The sequence below is a fragment of the Parus major genome, chromosome 1 (genome assembly GCF_001522545.3).
Source record: "Parus major isolate Abel chromosome 1, Parus_major1.1, whole genome shotgun sequence".
NCBI lineage: Eukaryota > Metazoa > Chordata > Aves > Passeriformes > Paridae > Parus > Parus major.
The window spans coordinates 88,499,566-88,512,275 of NC_031768.1; the positions used below are offsets into that span (position 1 = coordinate 88,499,566).

General features: G+C 39.4%; 1 protein-coding gene across 4 annotated transcripts in view; it reads left to right on the forward strand.

Annotated features, from left to right (window-relative positions):
* The first annotated feature begins 367 nt into the window (after window positions 1-367).
* The window catches only part of SPAG17 (sperm associated antigen 17), an 87,799-nt gene continuing 75,456 nt past the window's right edge, over window positions 368-12,710 (forward strand). For all 4 annotated transcript variants that reach the window (XM_015629915.2, XM_015629948.2, XM_015629956.3 and 1 more), the window contains exons 1-3: window positions 368-476; window positions 8,731-8,871; window positions 9,685-9,744. In XM_015629915.2, coding sequence (XP_015485401.1) covers window positions 384-476; window positions 8,731-8,871; window positions 9,685-9,744 — 294 coding nt within the window. In that variant the 5' untranslated portion in view covers window positions 368-383. The remainder of the gene's footprint in view (window positions 477-8,730; window positions 8,872-9,684; window positions 9,745-12,710) is intronic.

Consider the following 12,710-nt stretch of genomic DNA (forward strand, 5'->3'; position numbering starts at 1 on the left):
GGTTCTTGCCTATCTCCAGTGAGTGAGGACTCCGCAACTCCTCCGGGCAACCTGTTTCAGTGTGTGGTCACAGCAAAGTTCACACTCTCATTTAGGTGTACCTTCCTGTGCATCAGTTCATTCCCGTTGCCTCTTGTCCTGTGCCCTGGGATCACCGAGCAGAGCCTGGCTTCACGCTCTGACAACCCCTTTAGATACTCATAGCCACTGAAGATGTCCCCTCCCGAGGCTGAGCAGTTCCAGCTGCCCCAGCCTTTCCCCGTCGGAGCGGTGCGGCGGCGCCGTGCCCAGCGCTGCCCCGGCGGGCCGGCTCCGCCCGCGGCCGCGGTCTCCGGGGCGACGCGTGGGGCCGCCGGGGCTGCCGCTGCCGCCGCCGCCCCGCCATGGGCCCCAAGCGGCCCAGGTCCGCCCGGGAGTCGCCGGTGCCCGGGCCGCCGAGCTGGGAGCCCGCGCTGGTGTCCGCCCGCCTCGAGGAGGTGAAGGCAGCCGGGGGGTAGAGCCGGCGGCGCGGGGGGAAGGGGGAGCGGGCTGAGGCGGCTCGGGCCGCGGGTCATGGCTGCCGGGGGCTCCTGGGGGCTCCAGGATGGCCCCGGGGAGGGCCGCGAATGGTCCCGGGGAGCGGCGGAGCCGCCCTTGCCCCTCTGCCCCGCCACCGTGCGTAGCCCTGCGGGTTTCTGTGCTCCTCCTCTCCTCGGCACTTCCCTTTCTGGGCTCTCTCTGGGTGCCAAGTTTCGGCTCGGAGTGAACTTTTTATAAACTGCTGAACAACGAGGTTTGATGGAGGTGCTGACACAGCATTAACTGTAGCGTTGAAAATGTGAGGCTGTAATTTTCCTGCCTGAGTGTGTGCAGCTAAAAGGCACTTTTCTCTTTTCTTTTTTTTTCTATTTTTTTTCTTTTTTTTTTTCTTTTACAGAGTGTGAGGATCTAAAGGCATATTTAGGTTTCCAGGTTCCGTGTAAGCAATGTAATTCTCATAAATCTTGACTTGCAAGAGAGAATTTGGTTTCAAAATAGGGTGGTAGTTTCACAAACAATAATATTTATTTCACATGGGTTTATCTAGCACGGCTTCTGCAAGTGAGACAAATTGCTTCCGTGGCTTCCTCGTTTTCTGGATTCCTGTTGTGCCCTATTAAAAAAAAAAAAAAAAAGTTTTTTGTTTTAGCTGATGTGGGTTTGTGTTTTGCTGCATTTTTTCTTTTAATATACCAGCAGCACTGGTTAACTATAAGGAACTTTTAATTCAGGAGGAGGCTTTTAAACTGGCTAATTGCTTTTCCCGAAAAAGCCACATATGTCCAGAAAGCTCTTAAATATTTACTTGCTTTTACTTTTACTTTTATTTGGTAGTAACCATATAAAACAAGTTTAGCCAAACAAGACCACTTTTTCAATAGCTTAGGCTGTTGTTTTCCATTTTTCCCTAGAACACAGATTTTTTAGTAGAGTTCTAAGGTGCTTGAGCCATTTCTTACTTGTGAATCTTGTCCCTACTCTTGGGAAACATCCCTGAGGCATAAGAATGGGGTGAAGGTTCAATCTCCATCACCTACTCTGTTCCTGGTCTTCCTCCAATGCTTACTAGCAAGGTGCCAATTAGTGATTATGTTTTTTTATGGTGGCGTTTACTGTGGTTGTGGATATTGTGCAGTGAATTCACTGAACAAGGTGCTTTGTATGCTCTGCTGCCTCTAGACGTAATTTATTACATTTCTTAAATGCAAACCATTATATTGAAGTATTTTTAAAGGTAGGAAATAAAATGCTCAAAATTTAGGAAATGTCAAAGTTGGTATTATTCTGGACCACACATTGAGGCAGATGGAAAAAATGTTGAATGCTCACTGAATAGGGCAAGAATTCTGTAGGAAAAAATATGTGATCACCTAATTAAAGATTATTGTAATGCCTGTACCCATGGGGGCGGACTTGAGATTCCTTGTTTCCGTAATTCTGGTATCGTCTAACTGCTTTCTGTTCCAGTTAAGCTAATTTCACTTTCTTTGCCATGCTGTTCACAGACAGAGCCTTGGGAACTTGGGAAGAACTGTCCCCTTGCTGCTGTCAGCTTGAACTCAGGCTTCTGAGATGCTGGGCAGCCACTGAAATTTCTTACTGCAGGAGTCTTCTTATTCAGCTCCTAGAGTCATGGGCAGGAGCACACTCGGTGCAAAACTGTCAAATGCCAGCAAATCTCTTCTGAGCATGTGTGAATCAAGATTCATCAAGTGTGGCCAAATGTGGGTGTACATAATGTAAATAAACATGCTCTGTAAAAGCAAATCTTTGACACAAGTACGGCTCTGCTGCCAAATTTAATTCCTTCCTCTTGAACACAGAGGGCATTGAATATCTTAATTACTTAATCATATAGGGGTTTTTATTAAAGGATAAACATGATTTTTAAAAATCAAATCTCATTCTGCAAATAGTCCAACCACACTTCCCTCTCCCCACCCACCCTACCCCAGTAATAATATAACATACAAAGTTTAAACTCAGATATATAAAGCTCAGGAACTGAAAGCAGTCTGTAAAAGAGGGTGTTGAACAGCTTGAATTTTAGATATCACCAGACATAGAGCACAAAAGTTACTTCTTACTCATCCTCAGTATTGTGTATGAAATACGATATGAATCTGAAATGATTTAGGAGATGACAGGAACTCTATCAAGTAAATAAATGTCTCTCCTCATAATTCATATGTAAAGAATTTTTAAATCTTTTACTTGTATCAATTTGAAAAATATTTTCCCCTTTATTGGAGGCAAAGGGAATTTACTAGAACTGGCTTTAAATTGTACCAGATAGACCGAGTGGTGAAATTTCACATTTTAATGTGTTTATGACTTTCACTATTTTATTAGTTCAATCTATGAAAACCATTTTACCAGTGCTGTTAAGATTTTTATGAACGGGTATACTAACTAAAATATGATTTAAATGGTATTTACTAACCAAATAATTGCTTTTATTAAATGCACTGTGAAAACTGGCAAACATACAGCTTAAAAACACATACAGAGGAAATATGGATTTTCCAGAGCCTCACATTATATTTTATGTATGTCTTTCTTGTTTGTAATGTGCTATGCAGAAGAACATGGAGTTGCAAACTGTATTTGCCTTCAGATATTTATAATCTACTTTGATTGGGTTCACTACAGAATTAAATTGCAAAATATAAATTATGATTCTTAAGTAGTTTCACTTTGCATGTGTTAAGTAGGTAAAGGGCGCTATTTGCTAAGTGAAAGGTGAATTCTGGGCAAATACAGCCCTTAATTAAAATAACTGTCATTTATTATTTGTTCTTATTAACTGGTATAACTAAGCATAGCAGCTGGAAGCCATGTTCTGTGCTGACTTTCCATCTGTATGATTTCTCTCATTGCATTGGCATTTTAGGGCCTGAAAATTGATCTTAAATCTTGTGAAACCTCTAAAAATGTTCTGAATAGGGTAGCTCCACTTTTGATTGCTATTCATACTACTTCCTCTTCAGAGAAAAATTAACATTCTGTTGAGCTTTGATATTCTCTCACCTCCCCATGTTGACAGTAAAACCTCAGGCTCTTAAGAGCAAAAGCCATTAGTAAATGTGGATGTGTCAATCAGCAGGTAGTGCAAGTGAATCTGCAGATTTCCAAGAAGTGATTTCCTACCTTGAGGCTACAAAACTCCTGATATGCCAGTTGTATTTACTGGTGGTTTACAAGCTCTGTCAGTCTTGGAAATGAAGAGTGCTAATTATGCTAATTGTTCATAAACCACTAATATGTTTGATGCTCAGATGTTTTGAGTTTTCAAATGTTTCTTCTCAGCTCTTGCAGGTAAATTTGTAATACTGCTGTAATGAAATTAACTTGCTGGTTGTTGTCCTAAGGGAAATAAACCAAACAGTCAAACAAAACAAACACACAGCCTGATCAAACAAACAAACCAAAAAAAAACCCAGTTAACTCCACAACATTAAGTACCACAAAAATAAGATGATAGATACCCAGATTGTCTGGAAATGGGAGGAGGGTAAAATGGCTGCTTGAAGCTTTTCTTGACCAAGGAGAAACTAGAAACTGGTACTGAAAAAATAAACAATATACCTGACTTCTTCAACTGTCTTCCCTAAAACAGCTGCCCTTTTGTGTCTAGGAAATGAAGCAGAGAAAACAAGATAAGTATAAAAAGGAAGAAGAAAATCTGCTTTCTTCTTCAATGTGAATTAAAGTTAGATATTTTCTTAACATACCTATGCTATTCCAATACTGTTGTGATGAAGATCTACAGGCTACGCATACTGGTTTATAACAGTTGGAAAAAATCACATTACAGAGGAACGCAGTGGAGCCTTGAGAGCAAAATCATGAGAAGATGAGGCACCTTCTGTGTTTTGTGAAAGCAAGGATTCTGGACAACCATTTGCTGCTTACATGGAGCTTCTGGGATTAGGTTGATCTTGCAGATTTGGAGCCTCTCCAACTAAGGGGCATAGAAGTTTCCCACACAGATGGTTATTTCTAAAACTGAGAGACTTTGGAGCATTTCAACTCTTGACATGGCCAGGAGTTTTAAAACTGGATAGTGTCATTTGTAACAATGGTTGTCACTAAATGTTTTCCAGTGAGAGCAATCTAGCCTGCCCTTAATTGGAGTTTGTTTCAGATTGCTTAAATAGTGTTCAGTTGCCAATGCCACATTTCCAGCTTCAATTTCTTTTTTAAATTCACATTGTTGATTCTGTGGGATATCTGCTCCCTGCATTTTGGTCTTTGTGCAGTTTGTAGAGCTCATGTTAAATTCTCAATGGCAATCTCCCTAGACTGTTTCCATGGTTTTCCAGTAGTTATTTTTATGGTTTTTTCTATCCTGTTCATTAAGCTGGGAACGTCATTTGAGGTAGCCTTAGGGTCACTAATCTATCCTTTCTCAGATCCTTTCTCAAGCCTTGATGCTACAATAACATTTGAAAGAATAAAACTAAGTAGAGGAGCAGTTGTATATTGAGGGAGAAAATATTTTTAAAGTAACCATATACATTTTACTACTTTTCCTTCACATTTTTATGTTGTGATTTTAGGTGGTGAGCTGTAGAAGCAGGGTCTGTTTCTTCTCTGTCCTTTCAGTGCCTTGAACATTAGAGATACTGTTACAGGATCAATAATATAAAGGCAGGATTGCAAAAATACTAGATTTTTAACCTCAGAAAATAGTCTAATCAATTAAACACCTTAAATTGTGTATTTATGCTGCACATTGACTATTGACTTCAATTCGTGTTCTCAATGTGCAGCTCTTCAGAAAAATGATCCTTAAAGGCTTCAAAACCGATCAGTCTAGAAATAGATGACATGCTATTAATGACTCCAAGAAGTCTAGATCATTATTTACTGGGAAGATGTGTGTAGCTACTTCAGATATTTACTAGCTACTTCCAGCTCCTATTTCCAGGTATTGCACTTTTCTTAGAAAAGCAGTTTATTTTCTTCATTTAGCACTAGGGAGAATAGGCTGTCTCTAATAATTTCTAGATTTTTTGCAAAAGACCCTGTATTGAGCTGCTTATACTTCTGTAGAATTAAGTAGGGTTGTAATTTTCACTACAAGTTCAGTTATCTTGTAGAGGCTCATTCCATGTATTTTATTTTAATGTATTAGCCAATGGTTTGCCTATAGTATAAATATTCTCGTAGCTGTTCTGTGGAGTAGCTTTTTCGCCCTGTTTCTTTGAAGCAGAGAACAGGGAGAAGATGTGGCCCACTGATGATAATTTCTTCTTGAATTAAAAAAATCTGTAGTTGGATAATTTTGTTTGCATAAGTCCTGGGTTTTTTTTATACTCATTTTGCACAAGCAGGACCTACCCTGATGTTTTGCTTTGGTGCTTTGTCACAGGCTGCTGAGAAGGTGGGCACCACACAGGTAACAAGGAAATTTCTCTTCTCTTAGAAAGACTTACAGTACTTCTGTGCAGGAGGGTTCATTGCTCTGAAAATTCCTGGGAATTATTATATTGGCTAAAGGATAAGAATTTGGAGAAGAATCTAAAGGTGGAGAAAGCCTGAAGTGGGATCAGATAATGAAAGTGGAGAGCTGCTAAACAAGGAGACAGAGGACGAGAGCTGGGGAGCAAATCACAGGTGGGGGAAGCATTAAGACAAGTGGTGTAACTGAGATGAGGAACAAAGAGTGGAAAAGGAAGGAGAAATTAACTAGGAACAGTTGTGACCAGGGGGGTGGAAAAATCAAGAGAGGACAACAAGGAAGACAGGTTCCACAGGCATTGTTGTTGCAGTAATATTTATCAGTGCTAAGCAGCTTTAATTTGTGGGCAGCAAGCTATCAACATGTTCTGAGGAGGAACTGAAGAAGGCATAAGGCAGGGTTTTAGAACTCTCTCATAGATATTTTTTTATATATCTGAAGAACTGTAGCAAGTTGTGGGAGTAAGCTCTGTATTGCTGCTTGACCATGCTTACCGTATGATCCTGACATTCCTAATGCTTGCTGCTCTTGAGCTGTCAGCATCTCTGTGAGACTTACTGGACCTTGTTTTCCTCTCTGTCATCCTCACTGAAGTGGGCGGTGATAACAGTTGCTCCATTAGCTCAGGACACAGGTTATTGTAAAAATCCTGTATCTGGTGATCAGCACTGGGAACACCAGGATACTGCCACGTGAGAGCATTTCAATCTCAGTTCTGAGAGCCTAGTTATGCATTTTCACACAAGCATTGGCATCTAAGTACTTCCTGTGCAAAGAATGCTGAAGTTTTACTGTCCAGCTCTTGACAGGTATACAATTTTGATTCCAGGTTAGCTGCAATACTGGAATACCTAGAGCTCTTTCACAGTGCTGTGCACCAGTAGCTGTCTTGCAGCTTTAGACAGAAAGACTTAAAAGAGCAAAATGCAATTCAGTGTACTTGGTGCAGTCCCCACTACTACTGCCACTTCTCTGGTGAGCAGTGTCTGCTGCATCAGTGCAGCTGGACACTCCTAAATTCCACCATGTTTGCACACTCCTAGAGCATCAGTGATATGCTTGATCTCTCTAGCACTTCATAATTTTAAAAGCTTGAGATTTATTTTGTGCAGCAATAAACCATCAACGAAGTTCATGATGTGTGGAGCTGTAGGCACCCTTTTGGATTAGTTATCTGATCTGTAGCTACTTGCAATTTTAATGACCCAGTTGACCTTTACATCCTTTTTGTTTTTCTGAATATTCTGTGGTTAGAAAAATGGGGCACACTTATGTGATGTTATCCTTTGTTACCTTAAGTGTTTGACAAACTGTTTCCCACCATGCAAGCATGCACCGTTTTGAGGCTTAATTCAACTGTGGCTTTCTCCCATCCATAGCCATCAGTTACACAAATTGCAGACATTTAGGTAGCTTTTTTACCAGCTAAGAAAAGGAGCAAATGGAGAAGGGTACTGTAAAATTGGAAGAAGATGCTTCTCTTACTATCTAAATATTTTTTTTAGAATTCTCCTTTTCCTCACTTTACCATAACTCAGCTCAGGTTTTGTTCTATTCCACAAGGACTTTGTATGTAGTATAAATATATGAAAATGCTCAATATCCTAAAGTTACCACCCTGTCTTAAGTCTCTTAAAATCTTTCCTTGCTATGATGCACACTGGACTGGACTCTGCTTAGCCTGGTCCTGATTAATGTGACTGTCCTGGGACTGCCTTGATCTGACTGAATTCCTTTCCATATTTACCTTTATGCAGCTGCATTGGTAACCTTGCTGTTTGCACATGCAGATATGCATTGAAAAAAAAATAAATTGGATGATTCCTGTGCATCACAACCATTACAAATACTCCTACTTCAGCCACCAGTAATGCTGATAGAGAATACTCTAGAGTGAGATACAGATGTGCTGGAGATAGCGAATCACTCTGTGGAAGGAATTCCAGTAGAAATGTGAAAGAGAAGAACCAGTAAAAGTTGCTTAAATTACATGATTTTTCAGCTTTTGTAGATGTACATCACTAAATAATGTGTTCCAGTCTTTTCTTGTTCTGCATTTTTTTAGTGCTGAAAACATTTTTCTACATTACAGTAATGCATATGCTACTGCAAATGTTTGAAAACTGCTAGTGTTTTTAACTTACCAATACTGTAGTGTAAAACTTGCCATTGGTAAGTAATTTTTCTTGATTCAGAATATTTAGTGAAACCATGAAAGAGCCATAGTATGCATAAATATACCTTCATAAAACATCCTAAAAATAATGCTACAATGTAAAAAAATAGTACCTGGGCATTATCTAATTCAAAGACGAGGGAGCTGAAAATTGTAAATTTTTTTCTACATTGAGTAATCACAATAATACATATTAAAAATTCACTTATTTCTTTTGCTTGTTTGCTGAACTGTCAAATCTGCAAATGCCATTTAAAAGTTAGTACATCTTTGTGAGATGCTAATGCATCATTTGCCTGCAAAAAGGTTTAAGGCTGTTAGGCTTTTGTGTTTTTCATAGCATAATGCTGCCACCTGATGGCAGAAATAATTGGGACAAAGTAGTAGGGGCTTTTTCGAGTTGCATGCAATTTCAGTGTGATTAATACAGTGATGTTTGATATGTTTTAGAGTGACCTAAAGCCATCTCTACGAGATTACTCTTTGAAACTGCAGAGAAGAACTTTTGTTGGCATGAGTTTGAATATTTTAAATATTTAATATTAATATTTAAATATTTGAAATGTAGGATGACTGGAAGCCTAGCATCACTTTCATTGTTGGGACCAAGATTGAGGATGAAATCCACACCCAGGCCCTGGCTCTTGCTGTTCAGGTGCCACTGCGAAAGCTCTTCAGTGTGATAACCCGTGAAGATATTGACAGACAGGTATTCCAGGACAGTAATTTTTAATAAAGCACCAAACTGTAGATGTCACTTCTAGACCCTGCCTTTTTTGGTCTGTGGTAATGATAAACTGGTCTGTGGAAGTTTCAAAAATTATACTAATTCATAAAATCATTAAGGTTGGAAAAGACCTTTAAGATCATCGAATCCAACCTTTGAACACCACCTTATCAACTAAACCACAGCACTGAATACCACATTCAGTCATTTCTTGAACACTTCCAGGGATGGAAGTGGTGATGGTGACTCTACCACCTCCTTGGTCAGCCCATCCTAATGCTTGACAACCCTTTCTTTGAAAAAATTCTTCCTGATGTCCAGCATGAACCTGTCCTGGAACAGCTTGAGGCCATTTCCTCTCATCTTGTCACTTTTTGCCTGGGAGATGAGACTGATCCCCACCTTACTACAACCTCCTTTCAGGGAACTGTAGAGACTGATAAGGTGTCTTCTGAGAAATGGATTTCTCCAGACTAAACAGCCCCAGCTCCCTCATCCACTCCTTATAGGACTTACTCTCTATACTTTTAGAAGCTTCATTGCTCTAACTCATTGGAGTTAAAAATGGAAAAATAAAAGCTTACAATAAAAGCTTCTCTGCTCCCTGTAAATGAAGTTTTGTTACAGACTTTTCTTCAAGGTGCTGATAAAAAACACCCTCCCTAAGGTACAGGGTTGCCATAAGATGATTCCTTCCTGTTTTGAAGTGTGAGTGTAGTTTGCAAAAAGGAATGAGCAAAGTACTTTGGGTAAACATAAAATCTTCTCACAGTAGAATGCTTTATTTACTTGCAGATCGCAGAATCTGGGCGTCAAAAGGGAAAAAAGGCTAAGGATGCACCTATGTACTATGAGGTAAGTTAAAACATTATTGCAGAGTCAGTGCTCTTTTACACTGAAGTGTGTAGGGCCGTGTGGTTTGGTTACACATTCTTAAGTAAATGCAAATTTGTTGGATCTAGCTGGTAAAAACATTCAACATCTAGACACTTAAACTGCTTTGTTTTTGTGATACCAGCAATATTCTGTTGGATTGCTGATTAAGTGATGATCAAAACATGTGTTCAGGGATACGAGTTTCATTATTGAAGGATATTTTATGTGATCATGTTTTGATGGTGATGTCTCAAATTACAGAAAATCTGTCAGGCTCTTCTGTCTCAGATGCTCCCAATAATTTAGAAACTTATACCTTCATTTATGGGGATGCAATCCCCTATATGAAACACTATTCTGTGTGCTAGTACCCATTATAATCTCAGTTTGATGTAACCTGATTCATCTAGTGAGCTATGTCAGCAGGGTTTGGAATCATGCTTAGTACAAAGAGTACTTCCTCCTACCCTGTTAATGTTTTACTTACAGCTTGTGAGAGGCGATAAAATCCTGCAATTAATTAGAAGATTGTTTAAAATTTTCTCAGGTAGAGTTTTACAGTCCTTATAGACCTGAAGCGTAAAGAATTTTGGACCCCTCTAAAAAGACTTTGTTTGCATTTTATTTCTGCAATGGCTAATAAACTTTTTATGTGTCTCAGGTTTTGGTGGACTTTATAACAGTACTTTTTAGCTGTGGTCTGTTTTTCAGTAATGCCAAGCTGCTACCTGAACAAGTCCCTTTGGAATTATTTACCACTGACAGGACTGTGAATTTTATGCAATTAACCCTCTTCATTTAGGACTAGCCTCCCAGGCAAATTCACCCTTATGTTACTTGGTATGTAAAACTTCTTCAGTCCTGCTTGACAGAAGGATTTTGAAGTCTAGCTCTAAGCAGAAGTTTTGAATGATACCTGTATTTAATTACCTTGAGCAATTTTCCTTGTGAAGTGGACACTTATTAAATTCCAGCTGTCAGTGCTGTGTCTCATTAGCTACTTACTTTACTCCTGAAAGACGTTTTTTTACTCCCCTCCTTTAACACAGAATATAAAATGCCTGTTCTGACCTTTTGCTTGGACTCAGTTTCCGTTCAGGCTGTAGCAAATTAAAAGATCGATCATGTTGCCACAGCATTAAGATCCCGCCTCTCTGGGCAGAGTTTGTTCCGGAACATTCACATGTATTCCATGTGCAGTTTGAGCACTCAAAGCTTGCACTGCTTGCACTGCTTCCACTAGTAAAGATAAACACATACAAGATTGGCACAGAGCACAGGGTTACAAAAAGTTCTTCTGAGAGGAGCATTTCTATCATTGCCACATACAGTTCTCTGTGGCAGGATTCAACATGCTGCCTTTTCCACAAGTTTCCATATTCATTTTTAGAGCTACTGTGAGATTCCTGACATTTAATGGTCTTTGACCATATGACAGGTACATGTGTGTGAATTTGGGACTAATGATGTGCATAGTAATGTGGTTATTATTGGTATTAGTAGTAATATTGTTACCCATGCCATTGGTCTTACACTTTGCATCCACTGAAATGCAGGGGTTTTAATAAATTTCAGTGCAGCCAAAAGTTTGCAGTGGCTAGAGGTAAAGAACCTTTAACAAATGGCTCATGATACATTGCAAGCTAATTATGTATCATATTAAAAGAATTCCTCCTGTCTGCTCTAAATTATTCCCCTTCATCATTTTATTGTATTGTATCTCATATCGCTCTTACTATACAAAGTGAAGAGGTTCTGGGCAGGGTTTATAAATGTGTAGCTAAAAAATTTCCAGATCCAGGAGAATTAGGTGTCTAAAACTTTTCTGACTCTTACATGACTTGATGGGGGTAGGAGTCCTGCTTGGTAATTTTGTACTAATTCTAGCACTTAATTGAATGATGATAGGCTGATTCTCTCACAAATATCCTACAGAATTCATTTTTTCCCTTATATATGAAAGAGAAAATGTTATGCTTCCTGTAATATATCAACACATTTCATAATTTATCATGTACAATTTTTCTAACAAGACCTACAACTAAAAACATACGTATTTTATCAACAAGTTGTGTATTTCTTGATGTTTACACACCTGTTTGGTGGGTCATTTCTATTAAGGTTAATAACAGCATGTGTAATAAGATATTTTGCCACTACTAAATATGATAATGTTGTTAAGATCTGATTATTAAGAGATGCTTCTGCCCAAATTAAGGTGCAAACAAGACCATATGCCGAAGTCAATGGTACAGATTTTATTTAACGATGAATTAGAAGAGAGAGGGGGAGAGAGAGAGTTCAGGTGGAAAATAACACCACCCCTGGATCCAGCAGCATCCTATTAGTCCTTCTCCACTCTGGGCTTTTTTGGTAGTGGGGGTCCCAAAGTCATTCAAAACTTTTCATTATCTCTACATTTTAGCAAACAAAGGAATTAATGCTTCTTGGCTACACTGTTCTCTTACACTATTGGTTACATGATTACCTCACCTCTAATGCTGCTTATTCTGCATGCTCAGTCTTTTTCTTCTTTTGAGTTTATGGGTTTCTGGAATCACAGCCTTCCCTTGCCAGAATTACCTTTAATTCTGTCAGAGCTGATTTCAGCACAGCTGCTGAGTTGGCTTTCTTTGTGGCTCATGGATTGTCCATTATCATCGATACATTCTTTTCCCTAGGCTTTGTTAACCTTCCCCTAGGTCTGAGATAGCACCTGGACAATAGTACCACCTTTATCTTATGTTGTCTACAGTTCCAAGTTTCAGGTTTGCAGAGGAATATTTAGGTGGTCACTGGTGGCTGCAGGTGGCATCTCTCCCAAACCTCGGGGTGATCTTTGTCTGACTGGTGATATGCCTATGAGCAGTTGCTTCCTTATACAATTTGCCACAGTGGGAATTTTTGTCCAGATGTTACCCAGGATATGCTAGCCAGATCTTGCC